Source organism: Stylophora pistillata, chromosome 5, assembly GCF_964205215.1.
Source record: "Stylophora pistillata chromosome 5, jaStyPist1.2, whole genome shotgun sequence".
NCBI classification, from domain to species: Eukaryota; Metazoa; Cnidaria; class Anthozoa; order Scleractinia; family Pocilloporidae; genus Stylophora; species Stylophora pistillata.
In genome coordinates this window covers 1550001-1568635 of record NC_142523.1, presented here as the reverse complement: position 1 = coordinate 1568635, position 18635 = coordinate 1550001, and the positions used below count along the sequence as shown (strand labels likewise).

The 18635-nt window shown below is 39.9% G+C and overlaps 3 protein-coding genes, 2 long non-coding RNA genes and 1 pseudogene across 6 annotated transcripts in view; 3 read left to right on the top strand and 3 right to left on the bottom strand.

Moving 5' to 3' along the window:
• Positions 1-18635, bottom strand: part of LOC111330779 (uncharacterized) — a 30052-nt gene that overhangs the window by 1643 nt on the left and 9774 nt on the right. For both annotated transcript variants that reach the window (XM_088762169.1, XM_088762170.1), the window contains 5 exons: positions 13265-13426; positions 12787-12864; positions 6652-6719; positions 557-5875; positions 43-97 (listed from right to left, as the gene is read on the bottom strand). In XM_088762169.1, the coding sequence (XP_088618295.1) occupies positions 50-97; positions 557-5875; positions 6652-6719; positions 12787-12864; positions 13265-13426 (5675 nt within the window). In that variant the 3' untranslated portion in view covers positions 43-49. The remainder of the gene's footprint in view (positions 1-42; positions 98-556; positions 5876-6651; positions 6720-12786; positions 12865-13264; positions 13427-18635) is intronic.
• On the top strand, positions 7942-12496 carry LOC148729782 (uncharacterized; annotated as a pseudogene).
• Positions 13737-16956, top strand: LOC148729781 (uncharacterized). The gene is made up of 3 exons (XR_016002117.1): positions 13737-13853; positions 14090-14170; positions 15230-16956. It is a non-coding gene; the product is annotated as an uncharacterized LOC148729781 (long non-coding RNA).
• LOC148729780 (uncharacterized) lies at positions 14334-17666 on the bottom strand. The gene is made up of 3 exons (XM_088762196.1): positions 17248-17666; positions 16597-16799; positions 14334-16021 (listed from the first exon to the last, which is right to left on the bottom strand). Exons 1-3 carry the CDS (start codon positions 17649-17651, stop codon positions 15381-15383), a joined length of 1248 nt encoding a protein of 415 aa, XP_088618322.1. The 5' UTR covers positions 17652-17666; the 3' UTR covers positions 14334-15380.
• The window catches only part of LOC148729778 (uncharacterized), a 6786-nt gene continuing 6006 nt past the window's right edge, over positions 17856-18635 (top strand). The window contains exon 1 of the long non-coding RNA XR_016002120.1: positions 17856-18023. This is a non-coding gene — a long non-coding RNA (uncharacterized LOC148729778). The remainder of the gene's footprint in view (positions 18024-18635) is intronic.
• The window catches only part of LOC148729779 (uncharacterized), a 3796-nt gene continuing 3196 nt past the window's right edge, over positions 18036-18635 (bottom strand). Inside the window, exon 3 of the mRNA XM_088762195.1 lies at positions 18036-18635. This exon is cut by the window's right edge and continues 1730 nt beyond it. The gene's annotated coding sequence lies outside the window, so the exon portion shown is untranslated.

Below are 18635 nucleotides of genomic sequence, written 5' to 3'. Positions count from 1 at the left end.
GATTATTTGTGTCATTTGTAAAATGTATCGCAATAATCTTACTTAGAGACTAAGTAAGATCATCTTGTTTGTGTAAAGCCTCTTCTGCAGCAGTCACCTTAAAAAAAAAAAAAAAAAAAAACAGTCAGCGCCTCATTCGATGGACTTCTACATTTTTCCAAAGAGCTCTAACTGTTCATATCGTGAACACAATTCATGTAAAGGTTAAGATAAAAATAAAAAAAAACAGAAACACCAACTATGAAGCCAAGTTAATGGTCCTGAGACGAGACCGGGAAAGTTCATTTTTAAGGAAACAAAGCACATATTACCTGTAAATACAAGAAAACTATGAAAATCTTGATTTAAGTATCACAAATAAAAAAAAAGAACCAATCCATCAATCGATTGATCAAGCATTCAATCAATAAGTCACTGAAATTAATCTAGAGATTATTCGTGTCATTTGCAAATGAATCGCAATTGATCGGAATTAATCAACTGAATACTGACTAAATATTCCTTAACTCAGGGAAAACTTATTTTAAGAGCAACGCGACTTTGAATTAGTATTTACATTAAGCATTTTGCTGTCATCTGTTTGCTTCAGTTCCAGTGAGACATCATCTCCAATCAGAATGAAGGGCGCCCAGTACCTCACTTCCTTGAAAGTTTCGGACTCTCTCATACGTCGCATGGCTTGGTTAAGGGCTTCACTGACCCTCTTTCCTTTCACAAGCTCTTCATAGAAATGTTTCATGAACTGGAAAGTAGCCCCGTCATCAATCGCCCACAGGGAAACCAGGAGGGAACGAGCACCAGCACCTAAAAATGCTCGTGCAATGCCAACCGCTCCCTCTGCCTTTATTTCTCCATGAGCGCTATGGCAGCAACTAAGCACAACCAGTCTTGCCCGTAGATGAGCTTTTGACACATCTGTCATTGTTAATAAAAAGTCTTTCTCTTCGGGCTGATTGGTTCCCCGAGTAGGGTTTGGTGCCAACGCAATTTCTCCTGTTTCCATTGCACCATGTGCAGCGATGTGTACCAAAGCGACCGTGGAGAGTCGCTTTAAAACTTCATCTTTAGTTGCCTTTTGACCGATGAGGGGGGTGGTATCGAGGATATTCCCGATCATCTCTACCTCTTTCTTTGCACATGGTAGCTGACACAGCTTGTTTCCGTTGAAAAGAACTTCTTCTAAGCACGGATCTCCCACGAGTAGTGCACCAGTCTTTTTGTGAAAGTCTTCTGGACAATCAGTAATCAACTGCAAGGTAGTCAGGGATGGGATCACACGGATCCTAAATGTTTCCGATAAATACTGCATATTCGGGTTCACCAGTGCAGCAAAGGGGACCAAACAAAACGGACCTTCGGGTACGAGTATAAGGTCACCTCCGTCAACCAGGTCTGCAATAGGAGCGAGGATGAAGTCATATAATTTCCTTAAGCTTTCTTTTCGTAAATCACAGCGAGACACACCGGCAGAGGCTCTTGCAGTTGTCAATTCTTTATTATGATTCTCATAAAGAGAGCGATTCTCACAGGTAACGGAAGATCTTGCACCAATTTCAACAAGAGCATTATGGTTTAGAGTCGAGATGAATTCTCTCACTTCTTTTTCTGAAACGCAGCCATTTACTTCCTTTTTTCTAAGGTCGACTTTGTTATCACTTTGTATGACCCAGAAGACAATTTCTTGCTCACTAAATGCTATAAAAACTGTTGTCGATGGGATAAATCTAAGGTTGAAAACAGCTGACTGTAGTGAGGGAGAAAAACAAGCGACGTTTTCTTCTCGAAAGGTGTACTTTGCCTCCATGAGATCCTGTAAGGCTTGCGCCCGTCCATTCTCGGCAGTAAACAAGGCATTAAGAACCTGATCTTGGTTTAAATAAAGACGCCACAATTTTCTATAGGTATGATTGTAGGTTTCCCTGTAGCTAATCTTCCACTCGTCTTTAAACTGGAGGGAAGCTCTGATTTCGTTATACATTGTCAAACTGGATGTATAAAAACTGATAGCTTTCAAAGGAGCTTTTTGAATTTCAAATATCTGAGCAAGAGCACTTAATGATTTAGCCTTTCCAGCTTTGTCACCCACTTTGTTAGCAATTTCTAGATGACGCTCGTGGTACTCAATGGCCTTCTTAAGATCGCCACGCCCAAAATAGTCACTGCCAAGATTTGCATAGGCCCGTCCCTCTCCGGCTTGGTCTCCCACGTCTTTGGCAATTTTCAGATGCCGCTCATGATGCTCAGTGGCCTTCCTAACATCGCCGAGATAATAATAATCATTGCCGAGATTTCCATGGGCCTGTCCCTCTCCAGCTTTGTCTCCCACTTCTTTAGCAATTTTTAGATGATGCTCATGGTGCTCAATGGCCTTCCTAAAATCGCCAAAGCTATAATAGTCATTGCCAAGACTTCCATAGGCCTGTCCCTCTCCAGCTTTGTCCCCCACTTCTTTCGTAGCTTCTAGATGACTCAGATGGTGCTCAATGGCCTTCTTAAAATCGCCAAGCCTATGATAGTCATTGCCAAGATTTCCATAGGCCCGTCCCTCTCCAGCTTTGTCTCCCACTTCTATAGCAATGTTTAAATCATGCTCATGGTGCTCAATGGCCCTCCCGATATCGCCAAGCCCAAAATGGTTATTGCCAAGATTAGCATGAGCACCTCCCTCCATAGCTTTGTCTCCTATTTCTTGAGCAATTTTTAGATGTAGATTATGGTGCTCCATAGCCTTCCTAAAATCGCCAAGCCTATGATAGCCATTGCCAAGACTTGCATTGGCTTCTCCCTCTCCAGCTTTATCTCCCACTTTTTTAGCAATTTTTAGATGGTCATAATGCAGCTGAATGGCCTTCCAAAAATCGCCAAGGCTATGATAGGCCCTGCCAAGATTTCCATAGGCCTGTCCCTCTCCAGCTTTGTCTCCCACTTCAATAGCAGCTTTTAAACGAAGCTCGTGGAACTCAATGGCCTTCTTAAAATCGCCAAGCCCAAAATAACCATTGCCAAGATTTCCATAGGCCCTTCCCTCTCCAGCTTTGTCTCCCACTTCTTTAGCAATTTTCAGATCGAGCTCATGGTGCTCAATGGCCTTCTTGAAATCGCCAAGCCTAAGATAGCCATTGCCAATATTTCCATAGCTCTTTCCCTCTCCAGCTTTGTCTCCCACTTCTTTAGAAATTTTCAGATGAAGCTTGTGGTGATCAATGGCCTTCCTAAGATCGCCAAGGTAAAAATACACATTACCAAGATTTGCATAGGCCGTTCCCTCTACAGCTTTTTCTCCCACTTCTTTGGCAATTTTTAGACAACACTGATGGTGGTCAATGGCCTTCCTAATATCGCCAAGCCTATGATAGTCACTGCCAAGATTTGCATAGGCCCGTCCCTCTCCAGCTTTGTCTCCCACTTCTTTAGCAATTGTTAGATCCTGCTTATGGTGGTCCATGGCCTTCCTAAAATCGCCAAGCCTATAATGGGCGTTGCCAAGATTCCCATTGGCCCCGCCCTCCCCAGCTTTGTCCCCCACTTCTCGAGCAATTTTCAGATGAAACTCATAGTGCTCAACGGCCTTCCTAAAGTCGCCAAGCCCAAAATAGCTGTTGCCAAGATTGGCATTGGCACCTCCCTCTTCAGCTTTGTCTCCCATTTCTTGAGCAATTTTTAGATGACGCTCATGTTGCTCAATGGCCTTCCTAAAATCGCCAAGGCCACAATACACATGACCAAGATTTGAATAGGCCTGTCCCTCAACAGCTTTGTCTCCCACTTCTTTGGCAATTTTTAGACTACACTCAAGATGGTCAATGGCCTTCCTAATATCGCCAAGCCTATGATAGCCATTGCCAAGATTTGCATAGGCCCCTCCCTCTACAGCTTTTTCTCCCACTTCTTTGGCAATTTTTAGACAACACTGATGGTGGTCAATGGCCTTCCTAAAATCGCCAAGCCTATGATAGTCAATGCCAAGATTTCCATAGGCCAGTCCCTCTCCAGCTTTGTCTCCCACTTCTTTAGCAATTGTTAGATCATGCTTATGGTGCTCAATGGCCTTCCTAAAATCGCCAAGCCTAGAATGGGCGTTGCCAAGATTCCTATTGGCCCCGCCCTCACCAGCTTTGTCCCTCACTTCTAGAGCAATTTTCAGATGACACTTATGGTGCTCAACGGCCTTCCTAAAATCGCCAAGCCCAAAATAGCTGTTGCCAAGATTGGCATTGGCACCTCCCTCTTCAGCTTTGTCTCCCATTTCTTGAGCAATTTTTAGATGACGCTCATGTTGCTCAATGGCCTTCCTAAAATTGCCAAGCCCTAAATAGCCCTTGCCCAGATTTGCATAGGCCCGTCCCTCTCCAGCTTTGTCTCCAACTTCTTGAGTAATTTTTAGACAACGCTCATGATGCTCAATGGCCTTCCTAAAATCGCCAAGCCTATTATAGTCAATGCCAAGATTAGCATAGGCCTCTCCCTCCATGGCTTTGTCTTCCACTACTTTAGCAACTTTTAGATGATTCTCATGGTGCTCAATGGCCTTCCAAATATCGCCAAGCCTATGATAACCATTGCCAAGATTTACATAGGCCTGTCCCTCTCCAGCTTTATCTCCCACTTCTTTGGCAATTTGTAGACAACGCTGATCGTGCTCAATGGCCTTCCTAAAATCGCCAAGCCTATGATAGTTATAGCCAAGATTTCTATAGGCCCCACGCTCTCCAGCTTTGTCTTTTACTTCTTGGGCAATTTTTAGATGATGCTCATGGTGCTCAATGGCTTTCCTAAAATCACAAATCCCAGAATAGCAATTGCCTAGATTTCCATAGACCCGTCCCTCTTTAGCTTTGTCTCCCTCTTCTTGAGTAATTTTTAGACAACGCTCATGGTGCTCAATGGCCATCCCAAAATCGCCAAGCCTACAATAGCCATTGCCAAGATTTGCATAGGCACGTCCCTCTCCAGCTTTGTCTCCCACTTCTTGAGCAATTTTCAGACAATGCTCATGATACTCAATGGCCTTCGTGAAATCGCAAAGGCTATTGTAGTCAATGCCAAGATTAGCATAGGCCTCTCCCTCCATGGCTTTGTCTTCCACTTCTTTAGCAACTTTTAGATGATTCTCATGGTGCTCAATGGCCTTCCTAAAATCGCCAAGGCTATGATAGATATTGCCAAGATTTGCACAGGCCCCTCCCTCTCCAGCTTTGTCCCCTATTTCTTTTGCAATTTTCAGATGACATTCATGGTGTTCAATGGCCTTCCTAAAATCGCCAAGCTCAAAATAGGCATTGCCAAGATTTGCATAGGCCCGTCCCTTGCCAGCTTTGTCTCCCACTTCTTGAGTAATTTTTAGATGACGCTCGTAGTGCTCAATGGCCTTATTAAAATCGCCCAGCCTAAAATACTCATTGCCAAGATTAGCATAAGTCCGTCCCTCTCCACCTTTGTCTCCCACTTCTTGAGTAATTTTTAGACAACGCTCATGATACTCAATGGCCTTCCTAAAATCGCCAAGCCTATTATAGTCAATGCCAAGATTAGCATAGGCCTCTCCCTCCATGGCTTTGTCTTCCACTACTTTAGCAACTTTTAGATGATTCTCATGGTGCTCAATGGCTTTCCTAAAATCGCCAAGACTACGAAAGGTATTGCCAAGATTTTGAGAGGCGTGTCCCTCTCCAGCTTTGTCTCCCACCTCTTTTGCAGTTTTTAGGCGACGCTCGTGGTGTTTGATGGCCTTTTCAAAATTGTCGAGACTATCATACCCATTGCCAATATTTGCATCTGCTGTTCGCTCTCCAGTTTTTCCTCCTATTTCTTTGGCAAGTTTAAGATCACGCTCCTGATGTGCGATTGTTTGTAATTTAGTATGGTGCTTTTCGAACTTCAAAGGGTAAAGGATAGTAATGAAGAATGTTCGGCAAAGATGTCAAAGTTGTTGCCAGCTACTTTTTTTTATTTTTGTTTCCTTTTTTTAAAGTATTTACGTATTATAGCCGACTGCAGTTTGATTTCAATTGCAACGTGGTCCATTTTAGTAGTATGCACTTCATAGAAGATAAGATGAAAATGAGACATTTCATAATTTATTGCGTCCAAAGTTGGCCCTTGAAATTTAGCCCATCCAAAACAAAATATACTCTTTGAAGCGGAAAAACTCTTTTTTACTGCCTTCACTCTGAGGAAATGCACGCTATCCTTTTTGGGCCGAGATGGAGCATGCGACAAGATAAGAAAATCCATAAGCGCGCATTGAGTTTTTTTTTTTATGATTTAGAGGGATGATTTGAAGGTTTTTGTAACTAGAAATTTGAAAATCTTTCAATTAATCGCGGGTGACTATAAGAGCTAAACTCGAGCTAAATGGGAGCTAAACGGAAATTATGTTTTGCAGAAAAAGCAGACGGATACATTTATCATTGACGTATCCGGAGATAGATAATTGTTGAATATGAAGTAAAGAAGTTTTCTGAAAGGTATCATTAACAGCCAATACCCAAACTATAAGTCAAATTCTAACTTCTAGACATAAGTATGCACAACGATTGTGCAACCTACCGCAATACCCACAGTTTTTGGAGTTTTTGGGGTTGTCGAAACTTCAGCATTCACCTATAACTTGCTCACATGATCACTTATGTTTGTAACATAAAAGGATACTGTTAGTCCTTTCAGACACCAGTTCAAGGCCTCCTCATGTAACTGCAACTGCGCACAAGCCCCAGCTCCTAAAAGAAAATCATCTTTTCAATGCAAGCTTCTCATTCGCTTTTGTTGGTAATACAAAAGTTAACTTGTCGAAACCATCACTAAGTGACCTACTTTGACCAAACTGCAGCATGAAATCTCTACCCGTTGGATCAAAGTTTCGCTATATTATTGTTTTTTTCAATACGATGGGAAAGTTTTAAAATGCTTCAGTTCTCGCAGTCCCTTTGTTTTACATTTTAGATTCTAAATATGCCTGGAAATCAGCGTGCAAACTTATTTCATAGAATGATTTGACTGCAAACTAGTTTTAACTTGTTGCTAGATCCAAATGATTTTCAAGTGGCAAATAAGTAACACAAACAACAAATAGAAGGGAGTCTACGTATGATGCACGATCCTCGCTGTAGATAGCGCTATTTAAGCAACAGCGAAAATCACACCTGAAAAAAATCGGGCCCGTACGGGATTCGAACCACTGACCTCTGCGATACTAGTGCAGCGCTCTACCAATTGAGCAAACAAGCCAACTGGGAGCAGGCCATTAAGTTGATTCATAATAAACCCATGAAAGTGATAAATCAGATACAATGAAATATATGAAGTTCATATATTTTGAACTACGGTATTAGATACGTATGATGCACGATCCTCGCAGTAGATAGCGCTATTTAAGCAACAGCAAAAATCACACCTGAAAAAAATCGGGCCCGTACGGGATTCGAACCACTGACCTCTGCGATACTAGTGCAGCGCTCTACCAATTGAGCAAACAAGCCAACTGGGAGCAGGCCATTAAGTTGGCTTGTTAGCTCAATCAGTAGAGCGCTGCACTAGTATCGCAGAGGTCAGTGGTTCGAATCCCGTACAGGCCTGATTGTTTTTTGAGGTCTGATTTTCGCTGTTGCTTAAATAGCGCTATCTACTGCCAGGATCGTGCATCATACGTATCTAATACCGCAGTTCAAAATATATGAACTTCATATATTTCATTGTATCAGAAGGGAGTCTGTTACTTTTTACCCAGTACCACCGCATGTTTCTTATTTGCACATGGCTACCTTTTGCATTGTAAAGCCAACTACTAAACAGTGGCTGATCCGAAGTTAGCATTTACGCCTTCAGACTCCGGCAACTTGAATCTTATTAAGTAAGCTGGTCGCTTACTGGTAAGTTCTCACTATCCTTTTTTCACCTTCAAAGGATATTCTTTTGGGTTGTTTAAACTATTAGGGGCCATACATGAGGGAATTCTTGACTCAAGTATTCAATTCTTTGGCGATAAACAAAACTGTCAACAAGAGGGATATAGGAATTTGCATGTATGGCCAGGTTCCTCGTTTGTTTCCAAAATGGCGGCATCCCTCGCAAAATTTATGGGCCGATCACTGAGTGACTGATTGGAATCCTAACGGATAAGTGAACACTGTCTTCTTTTTTTTAAATTTTTTTTGAGGCAGAAGTAAAATCATATGAATATGTTTTTTGAGAAGTACTCCAAAGTATAACAACTTCGCGAATAAATTAGATGAATGTAGTTGACCTTAACTCGCCGTCCGTTTAATTCAGAGCGTAATCGTGACCTTGGAAATCTAATCGTTTCTCACGAATTCTCCCGTCTAAACGAGGCTTCAAATTGGCCTCGCTAAATATCAATAGTCTTTCTGCACACATTGACGAACTAAGAATTTTTGCTTTCCAACAGACCTATCGATATCTTAGCTATAAATGAAACTAAATTGGATGACACAATAAGCGCTAATGAAATTCATATTTCTGGCTATGAATCCATTCGTAGCGATCGCTCCTCCAACGGTAGGTCTGGAGAGGGTGTTTGTTTTTTTTATTTGTTCCAAAATCAATTATTCTGTTCGCTCTGATCTAATATGTGAACACATAGAAAGTCTGACTGTCGAAATCAAGAAGCCCAGATCAAGGTCTTTTACCGTTATGACCTGGTATAGACCCCCTGATTCTTCAATTGACCTTTTTAGACCATTTAAAGACCTTATTAGAAAACTAGACTCAGAAAATATCGAATATTACGTCTCAGGAGATCTGAATTGTAATATGGCCACGCCTGAGTTTGACAACAGTACAAATATCTTATCTAATATTGCTGAAGTTTACAGCCTTGACCAGTTAATAAGTGAACATACTAGAATTACGGACAAATCATCTACTCTAATTGATCTAATTGTAACGAATACTCCAGATATGGTCGTCGGCTCAGGGGTCTCGCATATAGGCATCAGCGATCACAGTTTAGTTTACGCTTTTCGTAAAGTTTCTATAAAATCGACGACTAATAAGCATACTACCCTGAGATATAGGAAATTTAAGAATTTTAACTCTGATCCCTTTCGTAACGATATATGTCAACAGGATTGGAGTAGCATCGAAAGCTATGCTGATCCTAATTTAATGTGGGCTGTATGGAAACAACTATTCCTGGAATGTTTAAACAAGCATGCCCCACTTCATGTAAAACGGGCGCGCGCCTCAAAGTCACCTTGGATTATACCTTACTTACAGAAACGAATGCATGACAGAGATATTCTTAAATTGAAAACATTGCGTTCTAAGGATGCTAATGACTGGCTACTTTTTAAAAAATTTCGCAGCCTAGTTAACCTATTGACATCCAGTGCGCCCGTATGCGCCCATGGGGACCCACACCCTTTCTACACTTTGTGGCATCATCACTTTTAACCCTGGAGCGCGACTTTGAGCACGTACTTGAACAGGTTGAAAATATCTTACAAACGATACCAGAATGAGCGCAATTGAGTGAAGGAGATTGGAGAAATAGCCAAAAAACCATGTAACTTTGACCTGAAAATCTGCACGAAAATCTTGTTCCATTACCCACCTACCTTCCTGAACAAGTGCTTTGAAAATAATGAGTTTCCAAAAAAATCTCCACACCAAAATGAAGCCTACTAAATTTCTAGCAAGTGAGGAGAAACTTCAGGAAAGGAGAGGGGAAACAAAGGGCAGGAGAAAGAGAGAAAAGTAAAAGTCGTAAGTGGGGCATTATTTTTCAACCCAAAAATCTCCAAATTTTGCTTTCTGCGCGTGCCCGAGATTTCAGGCCGCCATTTTGCATTTGGATCGAAAGGCCGTCGAGTGTACGAGCTGTCAAGAGGTTTTTGGTAAGTTTGAGCTTTTAAAACCACAACAGTGACCCAAAATCTGCTCGACTAGCTTCAAAACACAGTTTTCCACAAAAGCTACGGCCATTAATGGGTTAATAACGAAATCAAAAAAGCAAAAGAGCTCTATTATAAAAGGGCATTAGACGAAAACGAAGGCAATCCGCGCCAGACCTGGAGGATTGTAAATGAGCTCACGTCGAGGAAAACTAATAATTGTTCCATAAAAGAAGTCAAACGCAATGGTAACTCTATTTACGGCCCTTCTGAGCTGGCCGATGCCTTCAATAATCACTTTTCTTCTATTGGACCCAAGCTTGCTAGCCAGATTTATTCTAATAATGGTCACACCTACATTACCTTGAGGGAACTGACAAACGTTTTGAGTTAAAATGTATTAATCCTTCTAAAGTGTTCTCACTTTTGTCTAAGCTTTGTAAATCGAAAGCCACAGGCTTAGATATGATATCTGCACGACTTCTTATGGAGTGCACTGATCTGATAGCTGATCCTATGTGTTCTATTTTTAATCAGTCCATCAGATCAGGTGTTTTCCATCAGGAATGGAAATGCGCAAAGGTTATTCCACATTTCAAAGAGGGAGAGCACTCCGACTTAAACAATTACCGCCCAATTTCTATCGTCACTGTAGTAGCTAAGGTGTTTGAGCGTATCATTTACGTCCAGGTTTACGGGTATCTCACCGAAAACAATTTGATTTCCAGCCAGCAATCTGGTTTTCGTTCGCTCCATTCAACTGTTACTGCCTTGTCGGAGGCCACAAACAATTGGGCCTTCGACATTGATAAAGGCAGTATAAATGCAGTAGTTTTTCTCGACCTAAAGAAGGCTTTCGATACCGTTGACCATACAATTCTTATGTCCAAATTATTCGAATATGGTATCCACGGTATCGCTTATGAATGGTTTAGGTCATACCTAGATAATCGCAATCAACAATGTTTCGTAAATGGTTCGCTCTCAATTAGTCAAGTTCTCACTTGTGGAATTCCGCAAGGAACAATTCTAGGACCTTTGCTTTTTGTTTTATACATAAATAATCTTCCTAATTGCCTGTGTAATTCAGTTGCACGTATGTGTGCCGACGATACTCACCTGACCTTTGCCAGTAACAACATAGAAATGATCGATGATGTTATGAATCACGACCTATATGAGAACGATCCTTCGCAGTAAAGCACTATTTGAGCAATAGTGAAAATCAGACCTGAAAAAAATTTCAGGCCTGTACGGGACTCGAACCACTGACCTCTGCGATACTAGTGCAGCGCTCTACCAATTGAGCTAACAAGCCAACTGGGAGCAGGCCATCAAATTAATTACGACCTATCCAATATTAATACATGGCTTACTGCAAACAAATTGACTCTTAATTCATCTAAAACTGAATTCATGTTAATTGGATTGCGGCAGAGGATAGGTACTTACGATACTTCCAAAAGTTGCAAAACCGGGCTGCCCGTATTCTGACCTTCTCCAGTTATGACACAAGCGCTGATCCTCTTTTTGTGCAACTTAACTGGAGACGGTTAGATACTCAGCGACAAATACAAGTGGCCACCATGGTATATAAATCTATACATGGTCTTGCGCCCGACTATCTTGGTTCTCTTTTCACTAAATATGATCCTCCATATAATCTAAGGAACTCTGAAAACAAACTAGCTGTTCCATTGCCTCGCACCAATTTCCTGAAAAATAGCTTTAGCTATAACGGTGCGGTTATCTGGAATAGCTTGTCCCCTGAATTGCGGCAAGCAAAATCACTTCAATCCTTCCGAAATGGTTGTCGCAATTTCTTCCTCTGAATCGACAAAACACACACGGCATCTATGTAAAGCAGAATTTCTTTATTTTTTTCTATTTTACTTTTAAATTTTAGATCATGTTTATATAGATTAAAATAGATTGTAACTGTAAAAATAGATTGTAATAATATTATTATTTTATCTGATAGATTTACCGTGTCTAAATAAAAATAAAATAAATAAAAATAAAAAATTCCCCTAAACTATTCATAGGTGGTGACATAATTAAACAAGTTAGCTCGGTTAAATCTCTGGGTGTGAATATAGATGAAAATCTTTCATGGAATATGCACATTGAAAAAATAGCCAAGAAAATCGCATCAGGCATTGGAGCAATTAAACGCTGGAGTCCATTTTCAATGCCTTAGTTCAACCGTATTTTAATTACTACAGCGAGGTCTGGGGGCATTGTAACAAAGGTCTTTCGTATAAGCTCCAAAAGTTGCAAAACCGGGCTGCCCGTATTCTGACCTTCTCCAGTTATTACACAAACGCTGATCCTCTTTTTGAGCAACTTAACTGGAGACGGTTGGATACTCAGCGACAAATAGAAGTGGCCACCATGGTCTATAAATCTATACATGGTCTTGCGCCCGACTATCTTGGTTCTCTTTTCACTAAATATGATCCTCCTTATAATCTAAGGAACTCTGAAAACAAACTAGCTGTTCCATTGCCCCGCACCAATTTCCTGAAAAATAGCTTTAGCTATAACGGTGCGGTTATCTGGAACAGCTTGTCCCCTGAATTGCGGCGAGCAAAATCACTTCAATCTTTTCGCAATTGTTGTCGCGATTTCTTCGTCTGAACCGACAAAACGCACACGGCATCTATGGAAAGCAGAACTTCTTTATTTTACTATTTCACCTTCAAATTTAGATCATGTTTATCTAGATTAAAGTAGAATGTCATTGTAATAATAGATTGTAATAACATTATTATTTTATCTGATAGATTTACCATGTCTAAATAAAAATAAAGTTCAAGTTCAAGTTCCTTAAACAGTGAAAGTTAAGAAAGGCACATCTCAATACAATGATCCACGATCTTTTCTTCTAGAATCTCATTTTGTTTCCATTGACTTCTATCACTAATAAACTCACCGTATTCTATGGCTTCCATCAAAGTTGGCGCCAACTGAACAGCAACTGTTGCATCGTCTCGACTTTCTTGGAAATTTCCTACAAAGAGCGCCAGTCAAAGTCAAGACCGAAATCAGTGTAAAGAATGGGATGTAAGAGCGATCATGGACACCTGAGCAACCATGGTAAAAATTACCACTTTGATAGTCGATTTATAACTCTTTATTAAAATGAACTTGTCAAAGAGAGAGTTTAGAAGCGATTTGTGAAGGCTTGGTCTATTTTAAACCAGGAGAAATTTTGATTGACTTTGGAGGGGAAAGATGGTGTTTTGTTCTATGCAATATTCTAAATAAAATTTTCCAGAGCTCAAATCTCAAAATGAAACTATTCTCACGAAAGAATAATTCATACGATTCTTCTTTTGATCTTTTATACTTTAATTTTAGCTGAGGCGCACAATAGCACAGACTGTTTTAACAGTAGTACAAACTCTCACCCAAATAGAAATGCACTTTTGCCCTTTTGCTGTAGAGTTCGGCATTTAAATGGTCATCGCTGCAGCTGACTTGAAGTCCTTCAGTGTAGAAGTGTTTAGCCTTCTGAAGGTGTCCTTTTTTGTACTCTGTGTCGCCGTCCTCAAGGTACACCTTTGCCATTGCTAACAAAATCAGGGAAGGATTACATCAGTGTTGCATTCATGCACTCTTTGCACTGCCCCAATTATTTGATAGCGAGGAAAATCAGACCGCGGTGTTTTCACAAATTTATAACAAGTATGGTGGTTCACCAATTAAACCGCCCAATGATTTTAGTGCTATCGTGTTAGAGTTCAGTGATAGTTTTATTCTTCACCCATTTTCTGTCCTCAGACTCTCAAGTGAATTAAGGCCTGGGTCAAAAACTATTTTCGCGCCCCATCAGAGTGTGCGGAATTCGTGGATTTGCGTGGATCTTGCGAGTTGCCATAGAGACTATCGAGAGCCCGCGTGTCAGCCAACGTAATGTTCGCGAAAGGATTCCGCCATTTTGAATTATTGCTGATTTTGACGATACCAGCAGATTGAGGACCAAGACGTTGTTAGAAGGTAAAAAGAGTAGTCTTTGCTATCTGAACTGCATTCAAAGATGCCACGTTATTTATGTTATCTAATCGAAAAGTCGTTCGCCGAACGCTTGTTGTAAACATTAAGCTTGATAGTATAAAATGTACAATCGTTCAGCCAACGACTTTCAAGCATATCAGCGTTTATACGCAGAGCAATTTCTTTCAATATTCACCCTTCTAGACAGTGCTGGAAAAATTTGTGCTGTCTCTTTGTAGTTTTACTCGCGAAGGATGCCACTGTACATTGAAAGTTACACAGTTGCAGGTTCCTGAAGCAGCCGAAACGTGGCAATTAAGGTTAGATGTTATACCTTACAAATTTTAATAAGCTAATTTGCCATTACCACCCTGAAACATGTACGAAAACGGCGCATTATATTTGTGCCAAACCAAATTTCATTTAATTTGGCCATTTTTGTTGTTGTTCACGATCAAGTAAAAAGGTCTGCAATTTACTCAGTGATGTCTTATCAGAATTTATTTCAATAATCTTAAGCTAAATGAAAACTTAAAAAAGGTTCCGTTCCACATATGCCCGTTACTACATTTTTAGTATTGAAAAGTTTCAATGTCATAGCTAAATCCAACCACACCAGCCCTTGTGCATTTTTACAGAAATTTACCATAATTAAAAACCAGTTCCGATTACTGTGAAACAAGTTATAACCTACATAATAATCACAAGTATTTTTAAGTTGCTTTTAAAATCTTGTACTTTTGCCTACTTATGGCGGTCTTGTTATTTTATTTTTCAAAATAAGTTTCAAGTTTGCTGTGAACTGTTTTCGTGTTTGGCTGTGTCAAGTCTTGTGGTAGCTGTCATTTTATTTCACTACTTTTTTGGCAATTCAATTTTTTAAACATCTCATGATGAGACCAGAAATATAAAAGATGCTTCCCTTCTCACCAAAAGAGAAAAGAAGAAACATGTCCCCAGACTTCCATCTATCATTTTTTTTTTCTATTTGTCCCCCTAATTTCAATCATTTTGCCCCTATTAGAAGGCTGTGGTTCTTGGTTTGATAATTTTATGTTTGTTGATCTGTCAGTTTGCTTGAATTCATACGTACAAATGTAGTTATGTTATTACTGTGAATGCATTTGTGTCCTGTGAAGTTTGTCTACATTTTCATTCTGTCAATGAACATTTTCTATCGAGAACATTGGACTTGTTAAAGCAACCTTGCACCAGAATCCTCTTTCATGAAACAGTATAATAAAAGTCCAAAAGATGTATCATGATATCATCATAGTCTTATTGCAAAGCCAAGGGTTACCGTACTCTAGTCAGCAAGATGTAATGGGTGCCACCATTGACATACAATGTAATGCCTGTTGTTCTTGGTTTTCTTGCAGGAAAGGCATCTTAACATTTTTTTAGCCGTGGGAAACAGAAATGAAACTGCTGTTAATCAAATCCAAGCCAACCAGTGCAAATGAGGCCACTATCCCAGGGCCACTATTACTCTTCCCTCCCCTTCATAAGACCTTAATGGACATTAATTTATTAAGTGTAACTGGTATCATGCACAACATAGCAAAGCTTGGAAAATATTGTTTTGATTTTTACATTTACTGACTGGTGTATTGTAACTGTAATGCAGCTACCAGTTGCTGTGCTGTAGGTCTTTTCTCTGGACTTCCATTTATGCAGGAGAATGCTTATTGCTAATTTACGAAGAGGTTCACATGTCTTATTGTATTTACATAGCAGTGATAGTAGTAACCCAAATCCATAAACATCACTTGCTGGAGACTGTGAGCGAGTCCCTCTCACAACTTCAAGAGCTATGTGTTTGTGATATTTCCTGTACTTTTCTTGATCTCTTAGAGACAGCTTGTATAATTTGCCTTTGGCTAGTGTAGTAGATTTACCAAAATCAATAATTACAGGATGTAAACTATTATTGACATCACTTATTATCACATTATCACCCTTTAAATCATTGTGGAGGTGGTCTTTAGAATGGATAAATAACAGAGCATCAGCACACTTATACATAATTCTGCACCATTCTTTTCGTGAATCAGGGATAATTTTATGCACCAAGCAACTGAAGGTGACACAGTTGCCTTCCATCCCATGAAACTGAGTTACAAGGAGGTATGGCTTGGCCTCAGTACAGTATCCAAACAATAGAGGTAAACCTAGATGTTAGAAAACAATATTTTATAATCAGTGTATTTATAATTATTATCTCAGCATATTAATGTTCAGTCACCTAGCTATACACTATCAATGGAGTTCTTCTGTAGTTTACTCATTAAGAAAGGTTATGATTGACAACACAAGGCAAGTAAAAATTTAAAGGGTTATAATAAATTGTAGAATATGATTACAGTCGTAATAAGTCTGTTGAGAACAGCTGGATTTTCCTTTTGTTTTTAGTACTGGACCTAGTTTTGCACATTACATATTTCCCAGTGGATTATGCTATCCACTGGGTAAATATCTAATGGTGGATATGCGTTAGCAAAACAAACCACTAGCCCTGGGACAAATCCAGGATTTTTCTTAGGAGGGGGTGCACCACTAAGGAATAACATAATTGATGGGTGACGTAAACAGAATACTAGTTATATTAGAAAGTCATTGGTCACCTCAGGGGGAGTTGCACACCCCCTGCACCCTCCCTCTTGATCCGTCCCTGTAGCCACTGTTAAGGGATTTGTCGAATGAATAATGTTATGTACCCTTTGAATAACTGGGGTCTGATCATTACCTGGATGGTCCATTTTTGCAAGAACAGAAGCCTCATGTTTAACAAGAGAAATGGAAACATTCGCTTTGAACTGCTTCACTGCAACTGCAATCCCCCTATAGAGCTTCTTGGGGCAAACACCAAAAACACCTTCTCCAAGATAGCTTTCTTCTCCACTTTGACCTCTGTCATCCGTCAAATTTTTCCGATTGATTTCCTTTGGACTACAGCAGATGCAGTGAATGGTAATCATTCCTTATAATCTAGTTTAAGTAAACCAAGACGCAGTAAATAAATACACCAGAGACACCTCTGTAAAGGTTTGGCATCAATCTGACTTGAACATTATGACTTGAATAAAATTACCTTTGCATTAATTCAGGTGGTTGTCCTTATTTCTTTGTTTCTTTGTTTTGTTTTACATTTTTGTTTGGATGGATAAAATGGGGGAAGGGTGGTGAAGAGTGGGTGTGGTGAGAGAGGGCAAGCAGATTGCATGTTTGTCAACAATAGTGGGCATCCTCAATTTTTCCTTTGCCTAGTTTGTAAGGAAACTGGTGAAGTCCATTTCAAAAAATTAATTATATCTTAACGACCACAAATTATATAAAGGGTTAGTCCTCAAGATATCTATGTCAGTCAGCAAAACCATTCCCTCATTTACTTAATTACCTGGAACAATCTCTCTGGGACTGATAGAGAAGTTTGCTGCCCTTCCACTTTTTCCAGAAGAATACTGCCTTCTTTTTTAGATTTTCCACTGAGTTCGTTAGTTCTGCGATCTCCTTTTTGTGGGCTGATTCCAGATCTTTCCTTATCTTTGATCGAATAAGAGTACGCTTATCTTTTTTGGTCATTTGACGCATTTTAGTTTTGTGAGCCTTGTTTCGCCTCAGGCGCTTTCGACAAAGTTCTTCTAGCGTATTCTTCCTGTATTTGTGGCCGCTTTGTGTCCTCTGTATCGTGTTTTGCCCATCGTCAGCAAGTGAGACACTAGCACGATCCACTACAGACTGGGACAGTCGTGTAGCTTGACAAAACAACGATCCAGAGGCATTTGTTTGGTTTTCAGCCATGATAACTACGCGGCAACATTTCGCACCTTCTGGTCATCCGTATAAGGAGACTATGACCAAATACGATGAACATTTTAGTTTCCAGAGGTTTTGTTTGCGTGCCTCTACGAACCGAGGAAAGCCGAGAATTAGATAAACTGGTTCATATCAGCGGCCTCATATTGGAAAGCGTGCGCGAAGAGAAGCTGTAATGCGGTTGTCATGGCATCCAGAGCGTGTTAACAAAGAAAAGAGGCTAAAGGCGATGCGAAAGGTCTTCTTTAAATACATTTTATTTTTTTCTGGAAGTTAGAAACCTGCCGGGGTCAAGAAAGGAACATTTTTACACCATTTGGTCCGAATACATTTTGTTTGTGGACACATCAAATCATGGTAAGCTCTTGCTATAATTTGTAGAGAAACTTTATTGAAAGGCCATGTATAGCCAGCTTGTAACTAGTCACTCTAAACAACTAAAATTATCGCAATAGATGTTTACAATATTTACCTTCAAAAGCGACCGCCGATGCTACTTCCTTAGCGGCATCTTTCATAAAAAATAACCATTCATTATGCACTCCAATTTAAGCTTACCTATATTGATAATCCTAATTGATTTCCCTGGAATTACAGACAGTTGCAATAAATATTATTCTTTTTTATGTGATCCAAAATGGGGTGATTGTTCAAGAAGAGGGACTATTAGTAATTCATGACAAGTTACATTTGTAAAACGTTTTGTACTTTATGTTGGAACAATAGTTTGAAAAGGATTTTTCAAGAGATACCAGTTATTCAAATAAAACTATTACATGCATGCCCAGCTTGTTAGGAGTATAAACTGGGCTTCAGAGTACTTACTGTCTGTTACCATGTATATTATCTTGTGTATTGCTGACTGTTGGTCATAAGTATTTATGTTTGGTGGCCCCTAAAAGAGCCATTGTTGTTTGTTAATGGTCTGGCCCATTTTTACTAAATGTATATTTTTTAGTTCTCTCATGC